At 54.3% G+C, this 16,715-nt stretch overlaps 1 protein-coding gene and 1 long non-coding RNA gene across 4 annotated transcripts; one reads left to right on the plus strand and one right to left on the minus strand.

The window, feature by feature from the left end:
* Positions 1-957: 957 nt before the first annotated feature.
* CA4 (carbonic anhydrase 4) lies at positions 958-12,047 on the minus strand. Its single transcript, XM_066262752.1, has 8 exons — positions 11,679-12,047; positions 5,406-5,456; positions 4,300-4,455; positions 3,067-3,212; positions 2,870-2,953; positions 2,562-2,625; positions 2,233-2,399; positions 958-1,263 (listed from the first exon to the last, which is right to left on the minus strand). The coding sequence occupies exons 1-8, from the start codon at positions 11,734-11,736 to the stop codon at positions 1,072-1,074; spliced, it is 918 nt and encodes a 305-aa protein (XP_066118849.1). The 5' UTR covers positions 11,737-12,047; the 3' UTR covers positions 958-1,071.
* LOC136326586 (uncharacterized) lies at positions 10,933-16,139 on the plus strand. 3 transcript variants are annotated; one of them, XR_010729479.1, is made up of 4 exons: positions 10,933-11,289; positions 12,362-12,436; positions 13,255-14,080; positions 16,058-16,139. It is a non-coding gene; the product is annotated as an uncharacterized lncRNA (long non-coding RNA). The 3 variants fall into 3 exon arrangements; XR_010729478.1 differs by lacking the exon at positions 16,058-16,139 and having other exon boundaries at positions 13,255-15,462; XR_010729480.1 differs by lacking the exon at positions 16,058-16,139 and having other exon boundaries at positions 10,933-11,174; positions 13,255-15,462.
* The last annotated feature ends 576 nt before the right edge of the window (positions 16,140-16,715 follow it).

Raw genomic sequence — 16,715 nt, forward strand, 5'->3', positions numbered from 1 at the left:
AACCTGGGACATCCACATGTGGGGCTGACGCTCTATCCAGTCAACCAACCAGGGCCAGAACAATGTTTTTCAACCACCAGTTTGGACTTGTCTGCCAGAAATTTTGTGCTGGTCCGCGAAACAGTTAACCACCTTAATGTTGTATGAATATTATAGACCCAATGATCCTAGTCGTATTTGTTTATGCTCAGGGTGCTTTCTGCCTTATCAGTTCCTGAAATAATGCTCCTAGTATAAACAGGTTGAAAAACCACTAGCTTGGAGGTCACCTCTAACCAGCTCCCCTCCCAAGACCACAGCAAGCCAGGGCTCCTCGCACAGGTCAAGGAACCTTGTGTGCTGTCCAGCTCACATGTCTCCCTGTGGGAAAGCTCACCCCCTGGACAGTGGAGCCCATTAGAGAGGTTGTCCCCACACTGCCCTGACCCTGGCCCTGTGGGGTACCTCTTCACCCAGCAAGGCCCATTCTAGTTCCCTTCCCCTGTGTCTCAAGGCTCATGCTCCTCCAAATCCAGCCCTTCCCTAAACGATGAGGCCTGAGGGCCTCATTCCCTGCCAGTGTCCAGAACATAGATGCCTAGAAAATATTTCAGCCAATAAATGAGCTTCTTGTGACTCACCTCGCCTAGGCTGTACCCCCACGTAATCCACACTCTGCGCCCCTGGTACAGAGGAGAAAGCACTGGCTAGGGTCTCAGCCAGCTCTGCCGTACCTCTCTGTGTGGCCTCCCCCAGCCTCTCTCCTGTCACTGTGTTGGAGCTCCAAAGTGCCTTCTGCCTCTCTCCAAGCAGGGTGTAGACAGGGAGTTCACAAAGGTAGGGGTGAGTAACTTGTGCTCCCTGTTCCAAATAAATCTTCAGGCCTTAAGGTCCCTACAGTGGAACAGAGGTAGGCTGAAGGGAACAGGGCAGGGGAAGTTGTGGGAACTAAAAACAAACCTGAGAAAAGCTTTCTCCAAAAATATATCTATACTTTAATCATCAAAGTCCAACCTGGGAAGCGTGAAGAAGGGAGACCCAAGCCCTCTAAGGGCTGAGGTCAGAAGTCAAGTGTCCGGAAGTGAGTCGTTATCAGAGGAAGCCAGCCATCAGGTAGGTAAGAGTGGGGACCAGCAGAGCGGGCAGTGTCAGGGCCAGCAGCCGTCCTGGGGCTTGGGACTTGAACACCAGGCGCTGCCCCCGGTGCTGCAGAGGCCTGATGTTGTCCGTCATCTTCAGTTTCTGCTCACGGTCATAGTACAGCTTCTCAGAGAATGCAAGGATCTGCAGAGGAACAGGGCTCAGCTGGGATGGGGCCCAGGTGAGCTGTACTCCCTGCTTATGGGGCCCAGGCTAGTTACTTAGCCCCTCTGAGCCCTCATTAGTGAAGGGGCTTGGAATCCCTACCTGTCTGGTTTTTCGTGTTGATGAAAAGAACACGAAATGGGTTCTGGGCATCGGTGGCGCTCATTTCCCATTAGCTTCCCTTAGCCGAGGGGACAGCTTTGGGAGCCTATGGTTATAGCTATTGCTACCACTGTTACTATATAGAACAATGGTCCTCAGACATGAGCATGCACTAACGCCGCGCGGGAGGGGCGGGGGGCTGTTGGGCCTTATACTGCCAGGTCCCACCCCCAGAGTTTCTGATTCAGTAGATCCGGGGTGAGACCCAAGAATTTGAATGTCTAGCAAGTTCCCAGATGATGTCGATGCCCTTAATCCAGGGACCACTCTCTGAGAACCACTATCTTGGAACAAAATACCACGAGGACAGGGACTGAGGCCCTTTTGACTCACTGCAGTGTTTCCAGAGTCTAGTGTATTATAAGGTCTCAAAGACCATTTGTGGGATGAATGACCTGTCTTCCTGCTGTGGCTGCACTGACCCTCTCTCAGCTGTTCCTGGTCAGCCCAGGACAGGGGCCCTCCCTGGCAGGTGCCTCTCCCCAGGACACAACCACCTGACCTCAGCTGGCCAACCCCCACCTACTTGTCAGGGTGTAGTTTGGAAACTCTTTTTCTGAAACCTCTGCCATGGCCTCCCCTCCGGCCCTTAACCCAGAGATGGGACAGCTGGGACCTTTCTTGTCTGTTTCCTGCAGGGAGTGTCTATGGATTCAATCAATGCTCTCAGCAACCTGGGGTGGGGGTACCACACCCAGGCTCAGGGGACTTTGGGGGGTATTCAGAGGGACGGTTTCTGGGGAGCTGGGCAGTGGGAGACTATACCCTCAGCTGGGCCCTGCATACCTGATCCTTGTGGAGCTGAATGGGCTCCTCAAACACAGTCCAAATAACCTTCTCCTCACAGCCCGGTGTGGTGAGTGAGCCCAGGTAGCGGAAGTAGTGCCTGAGTTTCTCCTCCTCGGGGAGCAGGTCTAGCAAGCTGATGCTCTCTTGCATTGTGGTGTTCATCGCTGATGGGGGTGGGTCAGTGGAGGGGGAAGAAGGGGATCTCTGAGACGCTGATCCCCCCTACTCACACCTCACTCTGAGAGCCCAGCCCCCGCTTTGTAGGAAGAAGTCTCCAGACCTCCCATCATCCCGCCAGCCTCCCCCTCCTGGTCATCGTGACTCACTGGGTCTGGGAATGGCAGACAGTGCCTCCACCAGGGGCTGGAAGCCATCATTCTTGGATCCTGCCTGGAACAGGAGGGAAGGGGCTTCAGAGGGGCTCGTGGGGAGCTGGTAGTGACCACCAATTCATTCTCCTGGTCGGGGAGGGAGGGTGGGCAGCTTTGGGACCGAGACCTTGAGAGGCTCTGAGCTCCCCACATGAGTATGCAAGTCACTGAGAAACAGAGGTTGGTGCCTCCCCCGGCCTGGAAACCCAGGTTTTTGGATCCTAAGGAGCAGCCCCTCAGACCCTGGGGGGCGGGGGTCCCACCTCCACCAGAAAGGCCAGCACTGCAAACTCGTCTTTGGGGTCCTGGGCCTCTTTCTTGTTCTCTTTCTCATGTACTATGTGCATCTGGTGGGAATAAGAAAGATGGAGCGAGAACTTGTGGGGGACTGGACCACCCCTCTTGCCTAAGGCAGGCACAGAGCCTGGCCAAGGCACTAACCCAGGAGGGGGCCGCTCACCTCCATGGCAAACTGATCCCCATTAAGGCTGTGCTCCGAACCCGCATCCAGCACGCTGGACCAGTGCAGGTGCAGCTGCTTGGCCCGGTATTGGGAAGCCAGTCCTCCTCCAGCGATTGTGGCCTTGTCCCCCAGCAGTACCATCACTGAAGGGAACAGGAAGGAGCAGAGTCCTTGTACCCCCTCCCCTGGCCTGTTCCAGCCCTCTTCCCAGCTTCCCCCAGGCAAGACCTCTCCTCCCTCCCACCCTTCACGGGCCTGGGCCTGGGCCGGAGGGAGGGGACAGGATGGGTGGTACAGTCCCAGGGCTCTCCCTGGCCCCTTGCTGGCCTCCCTCTCCCTCTGCACACCCCCCACTGCCCCAAACATGAAACTCAGTCTGTCCCTCCCCTGTTCCAACCCCCCTCCGTGGTGCCCTGGTGTCCTCAGGGGAATGTCCGACTCCTCGGCCCTCCGTGACCTGCCCCTGGGCCCAGCTTGGCTGAGCCTGGGCTGGCTCGGCCCCTCCCAGCTTCACTCTGTTCTCCTTCCACACGGGAGCCACGTGCAGTTCCCTGAACACCCCAAGCTATTTCATGCCTCTACACCTTTGTACATGTTGTTCCTTCATCCTAGAACACCCCCCCCACCCCAACCCTAGACTAATCTGATGAAAGTATTGAAAATATTGCTGAGTGTTCCCAGCTTTCCGAAGCCCTTCCTGTTCCCCCTATCCTTCCCCCACTGGGCTTTTTTTTGTTTTTGTATTTTTCTGAAGCTGGAAATGGGGAGAGACAGACTCCCGCATGCAACCAACCGGGATCCACCCGGCACGCCCACCAGGGGGCGACTGCTCTGCCCACCAGGGGGCGATGCTCTGCCCTTCCCCGGGGCATCGCTCTGTGCAGCGACCAGAGCCACTCTAGCGCCTGGGGCAGAGGCCAAGGAGCCATCCCCAGCGCCCGGGCCATCTTTGCTCCAATGGAGCCTTGGCTGCGAGAGGGGAAGAGAGAGACAGAGAGGAAGGGGGGGGGGTGGAGAAGCAAATGGGCGCTTCTCCTGTGTGCCCTGGCCGGGAATCGAACCCGGGACTTCCACACGCCAGGCTGATGCTCTACCACTGAGCCAACCGGCCAGGGCCCCCCACTGGGCTTTGCAGTTCCTCCTCAGCAAAGGTGGAACTGGGCCTGTGTACCCTCCTAGTAGTCTTCAGGGAACTCAGGGCCCCCGGACGCCTGCCCCCCTGAGACCCACCTGAGTGCCCGTTGTTTTGGACGGTCCACTTTTGTTTTTCGTCATAGCCGGAGAAGGAGAAGGGTCCCAAGTTTTTGTTCAGCTGAGCCTTGGTGGTGACGATGTTGATGGGGGACTGATGGTCCTTCTGGCAGTCTCCACCCCACTGGGCCGGCGCTGAGCAGGGACAGGGCGGGCTGAAGCAAGGGTGCCTGGCACCAGGGTGCGGCCTCCTCTGCTCCACAGAGGTCAGGCCGAGCACTCGGCTCACAGGCAGCAAGGTCTTGGGATGGCTGCCAGGCTGTGCTGCAGGGACCTTCCTCCTCAGATACGCGCACGCTCACCCACTCACACGCACGCACTCGCGTGCAAGGACAGCAGGTCTGGCAGTGATGGCAGAGTGGGAACAGGGGCGCCAGGTGGTGGCTGTGAGCTCTGGGCTAGGAGACAACCTCCTGATGCTGGGCTGTGAGGGGGGGAATGCAGTGGTAACCTGCTTCACAATCTGTGTGATGAAGGTCAAAGGTGAATGTGAGAGCACTTGAGAGGCGCAGAATGGAGTCCCCTGGAAGGGCTGCTTATGAAAGGACACACCGACTGGAAACAAAGCATTGTCCGAGGCCGGGGGTGGCGAGTTAACCCCTGGAGGAGCCCAAACCCTGGTGACTCCTCTTCCCAGCTGGGCGGGGCTCAGGAGTGGGGCAGCACCCTCCAGTCACCAGACAGCAGAGGCAGGAAGAAGCAGGCTTCGGGGAAATCGGTCAGCATTTGAATAGAAAGGGCAAAGGGTCACCCTCCAGGTCCTCTTTCAGTGGAACAGAACCAAGTTTGCATTTTGTCATGAGAAAGAGTAAAATATGTCTCTCCATTTGATGCTGCTGATGACTTATCCCATAGGCGATTTATGCTCTCCATGACGATGATGGGTGGTGCCAGGGAAGGCCCGAGTCACCCCACGTTCCCTGTCCCCTGAGCCCCAGGAGTGTACGTGTACATACATGAGTATGCATGTATGTTAGGAGTTGGTACCATTATCCCTCATCCTTCCCACCCTCTTTGCGTCTCGATGTCAACCTGGATAGTCTCACCAAGCAGGAAGGCCTGTCTCCAAGACCCGCTGTACTTACCTAAGCAGTTGTTGAAGGCCTTGGCTTGAGTCTCGTAGCACCAGTGTGACTCTGGAGCAGAAGGGAAGGATGTGAGGCCTGTGTGTGCGTGCACCAGCATATCTGTGCACGCACGTCTCTGTGAGTACATGCAAACTGTGTGCACACCCGACACACAGCAGGTCAGAGGCCCGGACTCTCCCTGGAGTCAGAGGCCCCCTTGGGTTTGGGTGAGTGTTCCTGCGGTGTGGGATGCCGCAAGCAGACAAAGATCCTGGCAGTTTCAGACTTAAGCCTAGAAGCTAAAGCTCTTTCCCACAAACCTCTGATTGTCTGATTAAGTTGCTGAAGGCTATGCTCCCCCCACCCTCCATGTTAGCTGTGAGGCTGCTGGTTTCTACTGGCCTCATCCCCCATGTCCCTCAAAGAGACTGGAGGCAGTTTTCTTTTTACCCTTTGTTTTGTGAATTTAAGATGTTATGCATGGTGGGTTTTCTGCACTTGGGAGAATTCTTGGTTTGCCTCAGAAATGTGACTTTGTATCTGCAGGGGACTTTTCTTCACACTATAAAAATAAAGCTTTTGGGGGTGCAGGCTCACTCTTGCAAGCCATCAGCTGTACAACGGGTCGTCCCAATCCCATCCTTTTTCTCTCTGTGTTTATTTTCTAATCCTCCGCCGTTCCCACCGGAGACCTGCAGAATTACGAGTTGCACTGGTTTGCTATACTAGGGTCTGGGAAAGGAGACGTAGGAACAAAATGTAGGTGTGGGGGAAGAAGGCAGCACAGCAGTCAGGCCCCGGCCTGTGACTGACCCTGCACACAGCGCTGCTCCTCAGGCAGGGCAGGACAGCCACTAGCCCTTGAGGGGCTCCTCTGAGGCCACACTAGGGCCTGGCCTTCGCACTCTCCGTTTGTTGTTCATTAGCCTCTCCTCCTCCCTCCTCCAACCCCAACCTGGAAGGGTCTGGAGGCAGGGGGGGAAAAGGATTAGGGCCTGGCCTCCCTTCCTGGGACAACAGAGCCAGGTTCATTCAGCCTGGCTGCCTTCCCAGAGCTGGTGGGGGAGGGGTGATGGAGGAGATTCGGCTGGGCCCTCCCTCTGTGCTATTCAGACCCATCCTGGCTAAACTTTCACAGCCCCACAACCAGGAAGGTAGACAAGCCTTTTCCCCTGTCCTACCACCCCTCAGTCCTGGTGTTTGGGACAAGACACTCAGGTTCTAATCCTGGCTCTGCCTCGGGGTAGTGGAGGCGGCATCCCTGAGAAGAGGCTACCCCACAAACTACCACACTAATGCAAGATGTTAGTGATGGGGGGGACTGTGCAGGGGCAGAGGGGGCACAGAGGAGCCCTCTGCTTTCTGCTCAATTTTTCTGTAAACTTAAACCTGCTCTAATTAAAGTCTACTGATGTTTTTAAAAGGCTGTGGCCCTGGCCGGTTGGCTCAGCGGTAGAGCGTCGGCCTAGCATGCGGAGGACCCGGGTTCGATTCCCAGCCAGGGCACACAGGAGAAGCGCCCATCTGCTTCTCCACCCCTCCGCCGCGCTTTCCTCTCTGTCTCTCTCTTCCCCTCTGGCAGCCGAGGCTCCATTGGAGCAAAGATGGCCCGGGCGCTGGGGATGGCTCTGTGGCCTCTGCCTCAGGCGCTAGAGTGGCTCTGGTCGCAACATGGCGACGCCCAGGATGGGCAGAGCGTCGCCCCTGGTGGGCGTGCCGGGTGGATCCCGGTTGGGCACATGCGGGAGTCTGTCTGACTGTCTCTCCCTGTTTCCAGCTTCAGAAAAATGGAAAAAAATAATAATAATAATAATAATAATAATAATAAAAAAAAAAGGCTGGACCAGAAGTAGACAAAGCATTTGATCCAGAGATAGAAATCTGGCTGAGGAGCTGTGGCATTAGGAGCAAGTCACTTAATCTCTCTATGCTTCTGTTTTACCATCTGTAAAATGTAACTAATACCACCCACCTCGCTGGGCTGTGGGGAGGGTGAAATGAGATGGTAGGAGTGTTCCAGGTAGCCTGGACCTCAGTCAAGTCCCTGATGAGCGCTTCCCTGCCCGTTGCTTCCCTCCCTCCAGCCTCCTATCAGTGCACAGATGGCCAACGCCAAGTTGAAAAGAATTCAGGGATGAGGAAATTCCTAAGAAAAGCACAGCTTCCCACTCAGCTGAGTGCAGACCTCTGAGCATACCCACCTTCCCCCCACCCTCTTGTCTGGGCTGCCCCCAGACAATCCCACCTCCTCTGGGGGTCCTTGGAATGGGGACAGGATAGGGATGGAGCCATGAGAAGGTCAGGATCTTGGTAGGGGGTGGGAGGAATAGTCTGAGGACAGGAGTGAGCACCCACCAAAAACTGGGCACCCTCTTGCTCTGGGCCCCTCAGAGCTACTTTGGGTGTCTGAGTTTCCCAGCTCTGGATCAAATGCCTCACCTGCCTGCTGGCATAGCCTGTTTCAGAGATGGACAGCCCCTGAGAGTCTTTCCCACGACAGCCCATCCCCTGGACACGGCTCTGATGCCCTAGGAGTTGCTGCATCTAGGAACCCCATATGGGTCAAATCTGAAAAGGAGAGTGGCCCCTTCTTCTCAGGCCCCTCTCTGCAGGTGGGAGGCGAGCCGAAGCTGGAGCCCGTGCACCTGGCTTCCAGTCCTAGCTCTGCCTCTTGCTTAGTAAATCTCTGCAGACCAGTTCACTGACTTTTCTGAGCCCTCCATTCTTCCTCAGGCAGAAGGAGCTAGTGGTATCTGAGGAAACAATGAACAGGAGGTCACTTGCACCTGTGAAATGTTCCTTGTTCCACTCTTCCTGTGTCTTCACCTCTCAGAGGTCCTGAAGGCAGAGGGGCCTCCGAGGTCAGGCTGGACTGGAGGCCCAAGGAAAGCCCTTCCAGGGAAGCCTTACTTAAACCAGAGCGCTGGGGAGCCAGTTCTGAGGGGCAGAACTCCCTCTGCACCTCCCTAGGGCCTATTTGGTTCAGGCTGTGCTTTTCTTAGGAATTTGCTCTTTCCTGCCGGCTATGGCTCCTGTGTTTGTAATGGTAACCTCTGATCCACTGTCCTAAACGTAGAGACTTTTCACCTGCTTGGCTGAAGGCTCTTGTAACTACCCTCTTCAAGAGGCAGAAGCCAGGAAAACACAATGTTGATCAGGCCAAGGCCAGAGGTCAGGTGTGTCTGTGGGCTAAAGGTAGGGGGCTGACTTTCAGACAAGAAGTGGCACGTCACCAACCAGCTCAGCTTCCTGTATTTGTTCATGCAAGGGCTGCCCTTGCAGATGGTAACCAGCCCTCTGTCTCAGGCCACCTCCAAGAGAGCCTGGGAAGGACAGAAGCTCCCCATATATAGGTCTTGGCTCCATGCTTCAGGTTCTACCTAGTCCACCTGCCCTAACCAGAAATGGAATGAGAGACCTAGCAATCATTGCCCATCACCCAGCCGCTGTTCCCCACCCTTGACTTCCGCATCCTCGACCTCTCCTCTTTAAAGATGCCTGAAGACTCTCTCTCTGATGGACCTTGCTCACCCTACCCTCCCACTCTGGGGGGGGGGGGGGGGAAGGAATCTTGAACACCAGCTCAGCGAAACCCAAGTATGTCCTGGGCAAAGTCTCGGCAAGTCCTGGCCCCGGTTTGAGACTCTGACGGAGCCCAATATCCTCTCCCCCTCCTCTCTCCATGGCAGCAGTTGCTCTGGGGACTTTAATGTGCAGCCCAGTGTGTCTCCAGCCTCAAGTTCCCTAGGGGATGAAATGTGGAGGAAGGCAGGGCTCTTGGCAGTACCCGGTCAGACAGTCCCAGGCCTTAAAAAAAGGAGCCCAGCTGGTGTGAGGGGCAGCTGGGATGAACTCCTGGTTGGCTGTTCCCAGGCCAGTGGGAGAGCCCTCATAGCCATCACATAGGCTGCCATGTGTCACACAGCCACTACAGTAAGCACTCACACCCTGTATCTTATGTGAATCCTTAAAACAATACCTGAAATGAATATACTATCCCTGTTTTGTAAATGAGCAAACTGAGAGTGATTTACCTAAGTCCATGCAGCTACAAAGCAGCCAGATTAATTGCAAAGTTTCTCTTTCTAGTAAGTCCTAGGGCTTAAATAGGTTTCAAATGTCCAACTCTACAAATAAAAATGTTCACATCCCACTGGGGAGGAGGGGGTTTACTCATCTAGGATCTTTCTTTTCGGCTATCTAATAATCAAATAGATATGAGACAGGTTAACAACAGAAAATGACCAAATTTAATTACGTATGTATGTGTGGAAACCCCACATACACGAGAGCTGCAGAGACAGAGAGGGGAAAGGAAGTATATATGGCATTCTGAGCTAAGGACGAGGTAAGGCGCTTGGTTGGCGCTTCGGAGGGGAGGAAGTTCATTCATAAAACAGAAGAGCAGATGCTCAGTAATTAGAAGTGTACCCTTACTTATGGATAGGTCATCAAAAGGTAATTCTGGTGATAGCTCTTATTGGCAAGGCCCCCAATTTAAATTCTTTAAGGCAGACTTAAAAGTTGTTCCATTGCAAACAACCAAAAAGCCCATCAATAGATGACTGGATAAAGAAGATGTGGCACATATACACTATGGAATACTACTCAGCCATAAGAAATGATGACATTGGAACATTTACAGCAAAATGGTGGGATCTTGATAACATGATACGAAGCGAAATAAGTAAATCAGAAAAAAACAGGAACTGTATTATTCCATACGTAGGTGGGACATAATAGTGAAACTAAGAGACATTGATAAGGGTGTGGTGGTTACGGGGGGGAGGGGGGAATGGGAAAGGGAAAGGGGGTGGGGAGGGGCACAAAGAAAACAAGATAGAAGGTGACAGAGGACAATCTGACTTTGGGTGGTGGGTATGCAACATAATTGAATGACAAGATAACCTGGACTTGTTATCTTTGAATATATGTATCCTGATTTATTGATGTCACCCCATTAAAAAAATAAAATTATTAAAAATTAAAAAAAAAAAAAAGTTGTTCCATTGCCTTCAGCTTGAAATAACTCAGAAGCCAAGTGACACATCTGGGGGAGGCCTGTTCTGAACCTCTTTCACTGCCTTTTCTCTTTCCTCCTCTCCTGAGAGTTGCTGCAAGATGGCCCTCATCCCACCCACTCACCAGACTAGCTGTCTGTCCCCCAGGGGACACGCACTCTCTCCTCTGCTGCTGAGATACCCTCAACCCTCAGTCCATGACTCCAAGGGAGGAGCATCTAGCTTTGGAGAAGAGGTTGGTCAGATGGACCCCGAGGACCGTGGGAGGGGTAGCTGAGCTGTACTGGCAGATGGGGTCTTCCTGCGAGGGGCATGGCCCCAGCGAGGTCTTGGAAAAGGTGCTCCCGGATCATTGTGCCTAGCCGCTGGAAAGCACCTTCATTCAGTTCCTTATCAAATATTAACACGCCTCTCCCGCCACCTCCCATCTAGGAAAATAATTAAGAGCTTAACCATTAATCTTTAAACGAAAATCGCCCTAGGCAGAAAAGACCGGGATAAAGAACCCTGGATGGGAAGCGGGGATGCCAGAGCCCCACCATACCCAATGTGTTGCCCCCGCTGTGGGCAGAGGTGGAAGGGCAGCCACCCAGCACGCAAGCCCAGAGGGGTGGACAGCGATCTACGGACAAACTGGGGAGAACCAGAAACCGCTCGAGACGCCAGAAAGGGCATGAAACGGGGGCGTGCGGCCGAGCGGGTCAGAGGAGCATCCTTCTCACGGACTCGCCTGCTCCTCTCTCCCAGGGTCGCCGCGCACACGCGGGTTCGTGCTCCCCCCGCACCGCACGTGGCCATTAGTGTGCGCACACGAGCTCGCTCACGCCGTCAGCCCGCAGCCTCACCGCCCCCGATGCACAAGCAGCCGCGGCCGCAAGCGGGTGCGGGCGCGCGCAGCCTGGGCAGGGGCGGTGGGCTGGGGGCGCAGAGCGGGACACCCGGGTGGCTGGGGGCTGCGGGCGCAGAGCGGGACACCGGGGTGGCCGCGCGCTGGGGGCGCAGAGCGGGACACCCTAGGGGCCGCGGGCTGGGGGCGCAGAGCGGGACACCGGGGTGGTCGCGCGCTGGGGGCGCAGAGCGGGACACCGGGTGGCTGCGCGCTGGGGGCGCAGAGCAGGACACCCGAGGGGCCGCGGGCTGGGGGCGCAGAGCGGGACACCGGGGTGGCCGCGCGCTGAGGGCGCAGAGCGGGACACCCGAGGGGCTGGGGGCACAGAGAGGGTCCCCCGGGGGGGCGAGGGGGACGCGGGGCCGAAGCCCAGACGTTCACCTGCGCGGGCCCAGGGCTGGGAGGCGGCGAGGACCAGCAGCGCCAGCAGCAGCCGCATCCTGAACAGGAGGAGTAAAGACGCCGCCAAGCCGGGGATCTCGCACAGAAGAGGCCGCCGAGGATGCGGCGGTCATACCGGCCAGGATTTTATAGTGGAGCCGCGACGGGAGGGAGCCTCGACAGAGGGACGCGGGGAGCGGCTCCTCCCCCTGGCGGAGCCTCCCCTCCTTTCGCCCTGTCCCTGGTCTGAAATACACCACTACTACCCCCCTTCCGCCCTCTCGACGCAGGAGGCCCCCTCACCAAATCCGCGTCCTCTCTCCTCAGAGGAGTGCCCCCCCACACACTGATTTTTCCCCAGTCCCCATTCCATACTGGTCTCTGGTTTGGGAACAGGGTAGCAACATCGCAAGGTACTTGAGCCACCTAAAGTAGGTGCCGAGATTCCTGACTTCGATCATCTTGGCACAGACCACTGAACCTCTCGCCTCGGGAGCAGCGTGCCGGGGCCTTGGGAGGGCCTAGAATCGGGGTGGGCGGTGGAGATACAGCCTTAGAGGGATGACGGAGTTGAGGGATACACGATGGTGTTTGTTGAATGCGGTGTCCCCAGAAAGAGGTGCTTCTCTTTCTCAGGCAATGGCCGCTGATTCTGTCGCATTTCTTTTTCTGTTTCCTCTCAGGCTGCTCCAAACTTAATTTCCAAGCAGACCTAAGACCCCTCTTCCAACGTAGTGAAGACGCCCCTAAATTACTGTGTGAGTGTTTATGTCATGGTCAGAGCAGGGAGGGTTGAGGAGGCAGAGTTGAGAAATGAATTGCAAAGGGGATAAGTGAGAGAGAAACTTGGGGGTCAGCAGGGAGGGGCTAGGTCCTGCTGAGTCGCCCCCTCTACCTCTGAGATGAGATGGGAAGAGATGGGGTCTGAATGGACCCCTAGTTCTCTCATTTGCCAGGATTTTCAGACCAGTTTAGGAAAAATCCCTTTGAAGGAGGTCCTCTCATTTGGGCTAATGGGGTGGGGGTGGGGCCATAGAGAGGAAGCTGCCTCTTGTCTCAGGAGGGGTGTTGAGCTATGCCCCCTCCCCACAGGCTGCAGTGCTTCTAGACTCCTTCATGACTCTAGGTATTTTGTGTCCCACATGCGGTGGGGGCTTCCACGGGAGTTTGGGAGGCTCAGATCCGGGTAAGGGATGGAGAAGGATGGAGATTTGGGCAGTGGGCCTGCCCCCCTCCACCCCCCAGCAACAGGAAGCCCCCGTTTTCTGGTCCAGTCACTTCACCATCTGCTGCCAACCTCTCAGCTCCCGCCAGACTTTGAACCTAGGCTAGCGACATCTGAAAAGGGATTGCCTCCCCAAGAACTACCGTGGTAAAGGGGCTTCCTCCTTGGTTAGAGCCCTGCTGACTCCCCTCCACGTCCCACCTCCTGGCCCAGGATCACACAGCCCAAGGAGCAGCTTTGATCTTACAAAGGCAGGAGAGCCCTCTTCAGGCTTAGGGCCCTACTGTCTACACAGCTTCAGACTTTAATCACAGGTGAGGAATTCACAAGGCTGTAAAATATATCTTTCAGAACTGGAGAACTGTGGGGGAGAGGGGTGGAAGAAGTCTATTCCTGGGAATGAAGTCCACTTCAGAGGGTCCCTGTGGCCCCTGGTCAGCTCCCCTCAGCTGGCAGAAGAGAGACTTGGAAACCTTTGGTAGGGTTAGGGGGCTATTGATCAATGACTTGGGTCCACTTTAAAGTCCATTGCATTGGGGCCCCCAAAGGGAGAGGATTGTGGGAGGGGGAGCTGTCCCCTGAATAATCCTGCCCTTTCTAGGTTAGTGCACCCCCTAGTATGTTTGGGGGCCAGTAAGATGGGGGAGGAGAACTAGCCCCAGTGTTGGAGGACTCCCTGAGGCTTGGGCCAGGGGAGGAGGTTAAGGTTGGGCCCTTCTTTACGATGCATCTTAATCAGACCACAGAGGTTTCATTTTGAGATGTAGGAGGGAAGAGTGGCTCCTGCTCCATCTGCCATCTCTGACTCCAACGTTACCCAGGGTTAGGGGCCCCCACTCCCGGTCTGAACATTTCCAGCCTTATCTCCCAGCCTGGACCCCTGTCCTGGACTGCCAAAAGCTAGTTACTTGTCACTGTTTATCTCCAATGGAGAGGACAAGGTCCTCATCAGAGCAGGAATCATAAGAGCAGGATGGTCCTGACATATCAATGGGACTTACAGAGCCCGTAAAGCTGCCAGCCTGGGCGGCAGCCACAGCCGTGACGCAGCCTCCGTCCTCTCACTCTGCGCAGGCTCTCTAAGACCCTGCATTCAAGTACCTACTTTTTTCTGACACAGAGATGACCTTGGGCAACTTTCCTACTCTTCTCTTTTTGCAACTTCCTCATCTCTAAGGTGGGTATGACCTTGTGACCTCTGCCAATAAACAGTTATTGGGCTGCTGTGAGCCAGCCAATCCTGCCCTGCCCAGACTTTCACAACCGGCCTCACAGAGCCTGGGTGTCACACCGACCCGCTGCGGACGCAGAGATGATTCATAGTTCTTATCCTCTGGGGAATCTGAAGCCCTTCCTAGAACAGGAGGGAGGCAGTGGGCAAGCCAAAGGGCTTGGAGGTCAGACAACCCTGGGGTCACTTCTATTTCCACCCACTTGCTCTATGATGTCAGCAAAGCCTCAGTTTCCCTCATCTGTAAAATGAAAATCATATCCCTATCTTCCACATTGGTTACTGTGAGAATTCAGTGAACTAAAGCCTGAGGAGGACTGGTCCAGGCTGGCCAGGCACATCAGTGCACCTGACCATGACCTCTAAGTGGAGGTCATTTCACCTGGATTATTATTATTATTATTATTATTATTTTATTTATTTTTACAGAGACAGAGAGTGAGTCAGAGAGAGGGATAGACAGGAACGGAGAGAGATGAGAAGCATCAATCATTAGTTTTTCATTGCGCGTTGCGACACCTTAGTTGTTCATTGATTGCTTTCTCATATGTGCCCTGACCGCGGGCCTTCAGCAGACCGAGTAGCCCCTTGCTGGAGCCAGCAACCTTGGGTTCAAGCTGGTAGGCTTTTGCTCAAACCAGATGAGCCGGCGCTCAAGCTGGCGACCTCGGGGTCTCGAACCTGGGTCCTCCGCATCCCAGTTCGACACTCTATCCACTGTGCCACCGCCTGGTCAGGCCATTTTACCTGGATTAAACCTGACCCTCGACAGATGTGTATGTGGCATCAAGTGGCAGGGGATGCCAGGCTAGGCTCTGGGAGGGCCCTAGCATCATGGCTCTTCCTAGATTCCCAAGACCTAAGGAGGGGCAAACAGGCTGAAGGGCAAGGGGGAAGCCCCAACTGCAGGGGCCCAAAAAGGTGAGATTCGGCTTCAGCCCCTTCTGGGACTCCAGCTAACAGAGCGAGGTGGAGGCACATATCTCAACACTGCACTTCTGGTGTCCATAGGTCAGAGGAAGGCCTGGAATGTGTCTCTGCACAGAAAACTGTGTTCAGGGTGAGGTGGGCAGGCAGTATATGTAAGGTGGCCAACTTTTTTACAATAAAAAGGAGGACAAAAATAAATGGAAGAAAACAATATCATAAATAAAAGAAACATTTTATTCATTGCAATAATAAAACACTATAATATAAATGCATAATAAAACATTTGTAATATTTTATATTGTAATTATGCTTACATGACTATTTTTAATAACAATTGTAAGAAAAAAGTACTCATTTAGATACAACTACGTCACATCACACGCAATGGATCGCCTCTGCATCGATCGAATACGGACATTTACAGATTAGTCTTCCAATATCAAAAGGAGGACATGTAGGAGGACACTTTTCGAGGGAGAACGGAACTTACAAAAGAAGGATCGTCCTCCCTAAAGGAGGAAGATTGGTCACATTAGTATATGGCAAAAGCTTCAAGTGGGCTTTGGAATAGCACTGCCCTGGGTTCACATCCCAACCTCAGCACTTACCTTGCCTGACCGGGCGGTGGCGCAGTGGATAGAGCATCGGACTGGGATGCAGAAGACCCAGGTTGGAGACCCCGAGCTCGCCAGCTTGAGGCATGGGCTCATCTGGTTTGAGCAAAAAGCTCACCAGCTTGAGCCCAAGGTAGCTGGCTTGAGCAAGGGGTTACTCAGTCTGCTGAGGCCCGTGGTCAAGGCACATCTGAGAAAGCAATCAATGAACAATTAAGGTGTTGCAACAAAACTAGTGATTGATCTCATCTCTCTGTTTCTGTCTGTCTGTCCCTGTCTATCCCTCTCCCTCTCTCTGACTCTCTCTCTGTCTCTGTAAAAAACAAAACAAAAAACCCCACAAAAACCAACCTCAGCACTTACCTTTCTCCTCCCTCAGGCTCAATTTCCTGATCAGGAAAATGGGGATAAAGACAGCACCTCCCACCTGACGGTGGTGGCACAGTGGATAGAGCATCGACCTGGGACGCTGAGGTCCCAGATTCAAAACCCTGAGCTCACCAGCTTGAGCGTGAGATCATTGATGTGATCCCATGGTCACTGGCTTGAGCCCAAGGTCACTGGCTTGAGCAGGGGGTCACTGGCTCAGCTGGAGCCCCCTGGTCAAAGCACTTATGAGAAGCAATCAGTGAACAACTAAAAGGACGCGATTATAAGTTGATGCTCCTCTTCTCTCTTCCTTCCTGCCTCTCTCTGTCTCTCTGTCTCTCTCTCTCGCTAGAAAAATAAATTAAAAAAAGAGATAGCATCTCCCTCCCACCACCCTCCCATGGGTGTGGTGAGGATTCAACACTAGATGATGTAAAGGGCTTGTTCTAGGACCAGGCTCTTAGTAAGTGCTCAATAAACCTCAGCCATAATTACTAGACATTACAGGAGCCTAGGGGAGTGGTACCTAACCCAGCCAGTAGGTGGGAAATCGAAGAAAGCTTTCTGGAGGAGAGAAGCTGAGAATTAGAAGACAAATAGTTGTTAATCCCAAAAATGAAGGGAAACCCAGGCAGAGGAAACAAAATGAGAAAAGGCATAGAGGTGGG

This window comes from Saccopteryx bilineata, chromosome 2, assembly GCF_036850765.1.
Source record: "Saccopteryx bilineata isolate mSacBil1 chromosome 2, mSacBil1_pri_phased_curated, whole genome shotgun sequence".
NCBI classification, from domain to species: domain Eukaryota; kingdom Metazoa; phylum Chordata; class Mammalia; order Chiroptera; family Emballonuridae; genus Saccopteryx; species Saccopteryx bilineata.

Bases quoted from the DNA above. Each gene is read 5' to 3' on its own strand.
- CA4 (XM_066262752.1), bottom strand. From the start codon at position 11,736: ATGCGGCTGCTGCTGGCGCTGCTGGTCCTCGCCGCCTCCCAGCCCTGG. The intron at 5,457-11,678 runs GTGAACGTCTGG...CTTCTGCTCCAG, and splicing joins CCAGCCCTGGGCCCGCGCAG to AGTCACACTGGTGCTACGAG. The intron at 2,954-3,066 runs GTGAGCGGCCCC...TATTCCCACCAG, and splicing joins GGGATCAGTTTGCCATGGAG to ATGCACATAGTACATGAGAA.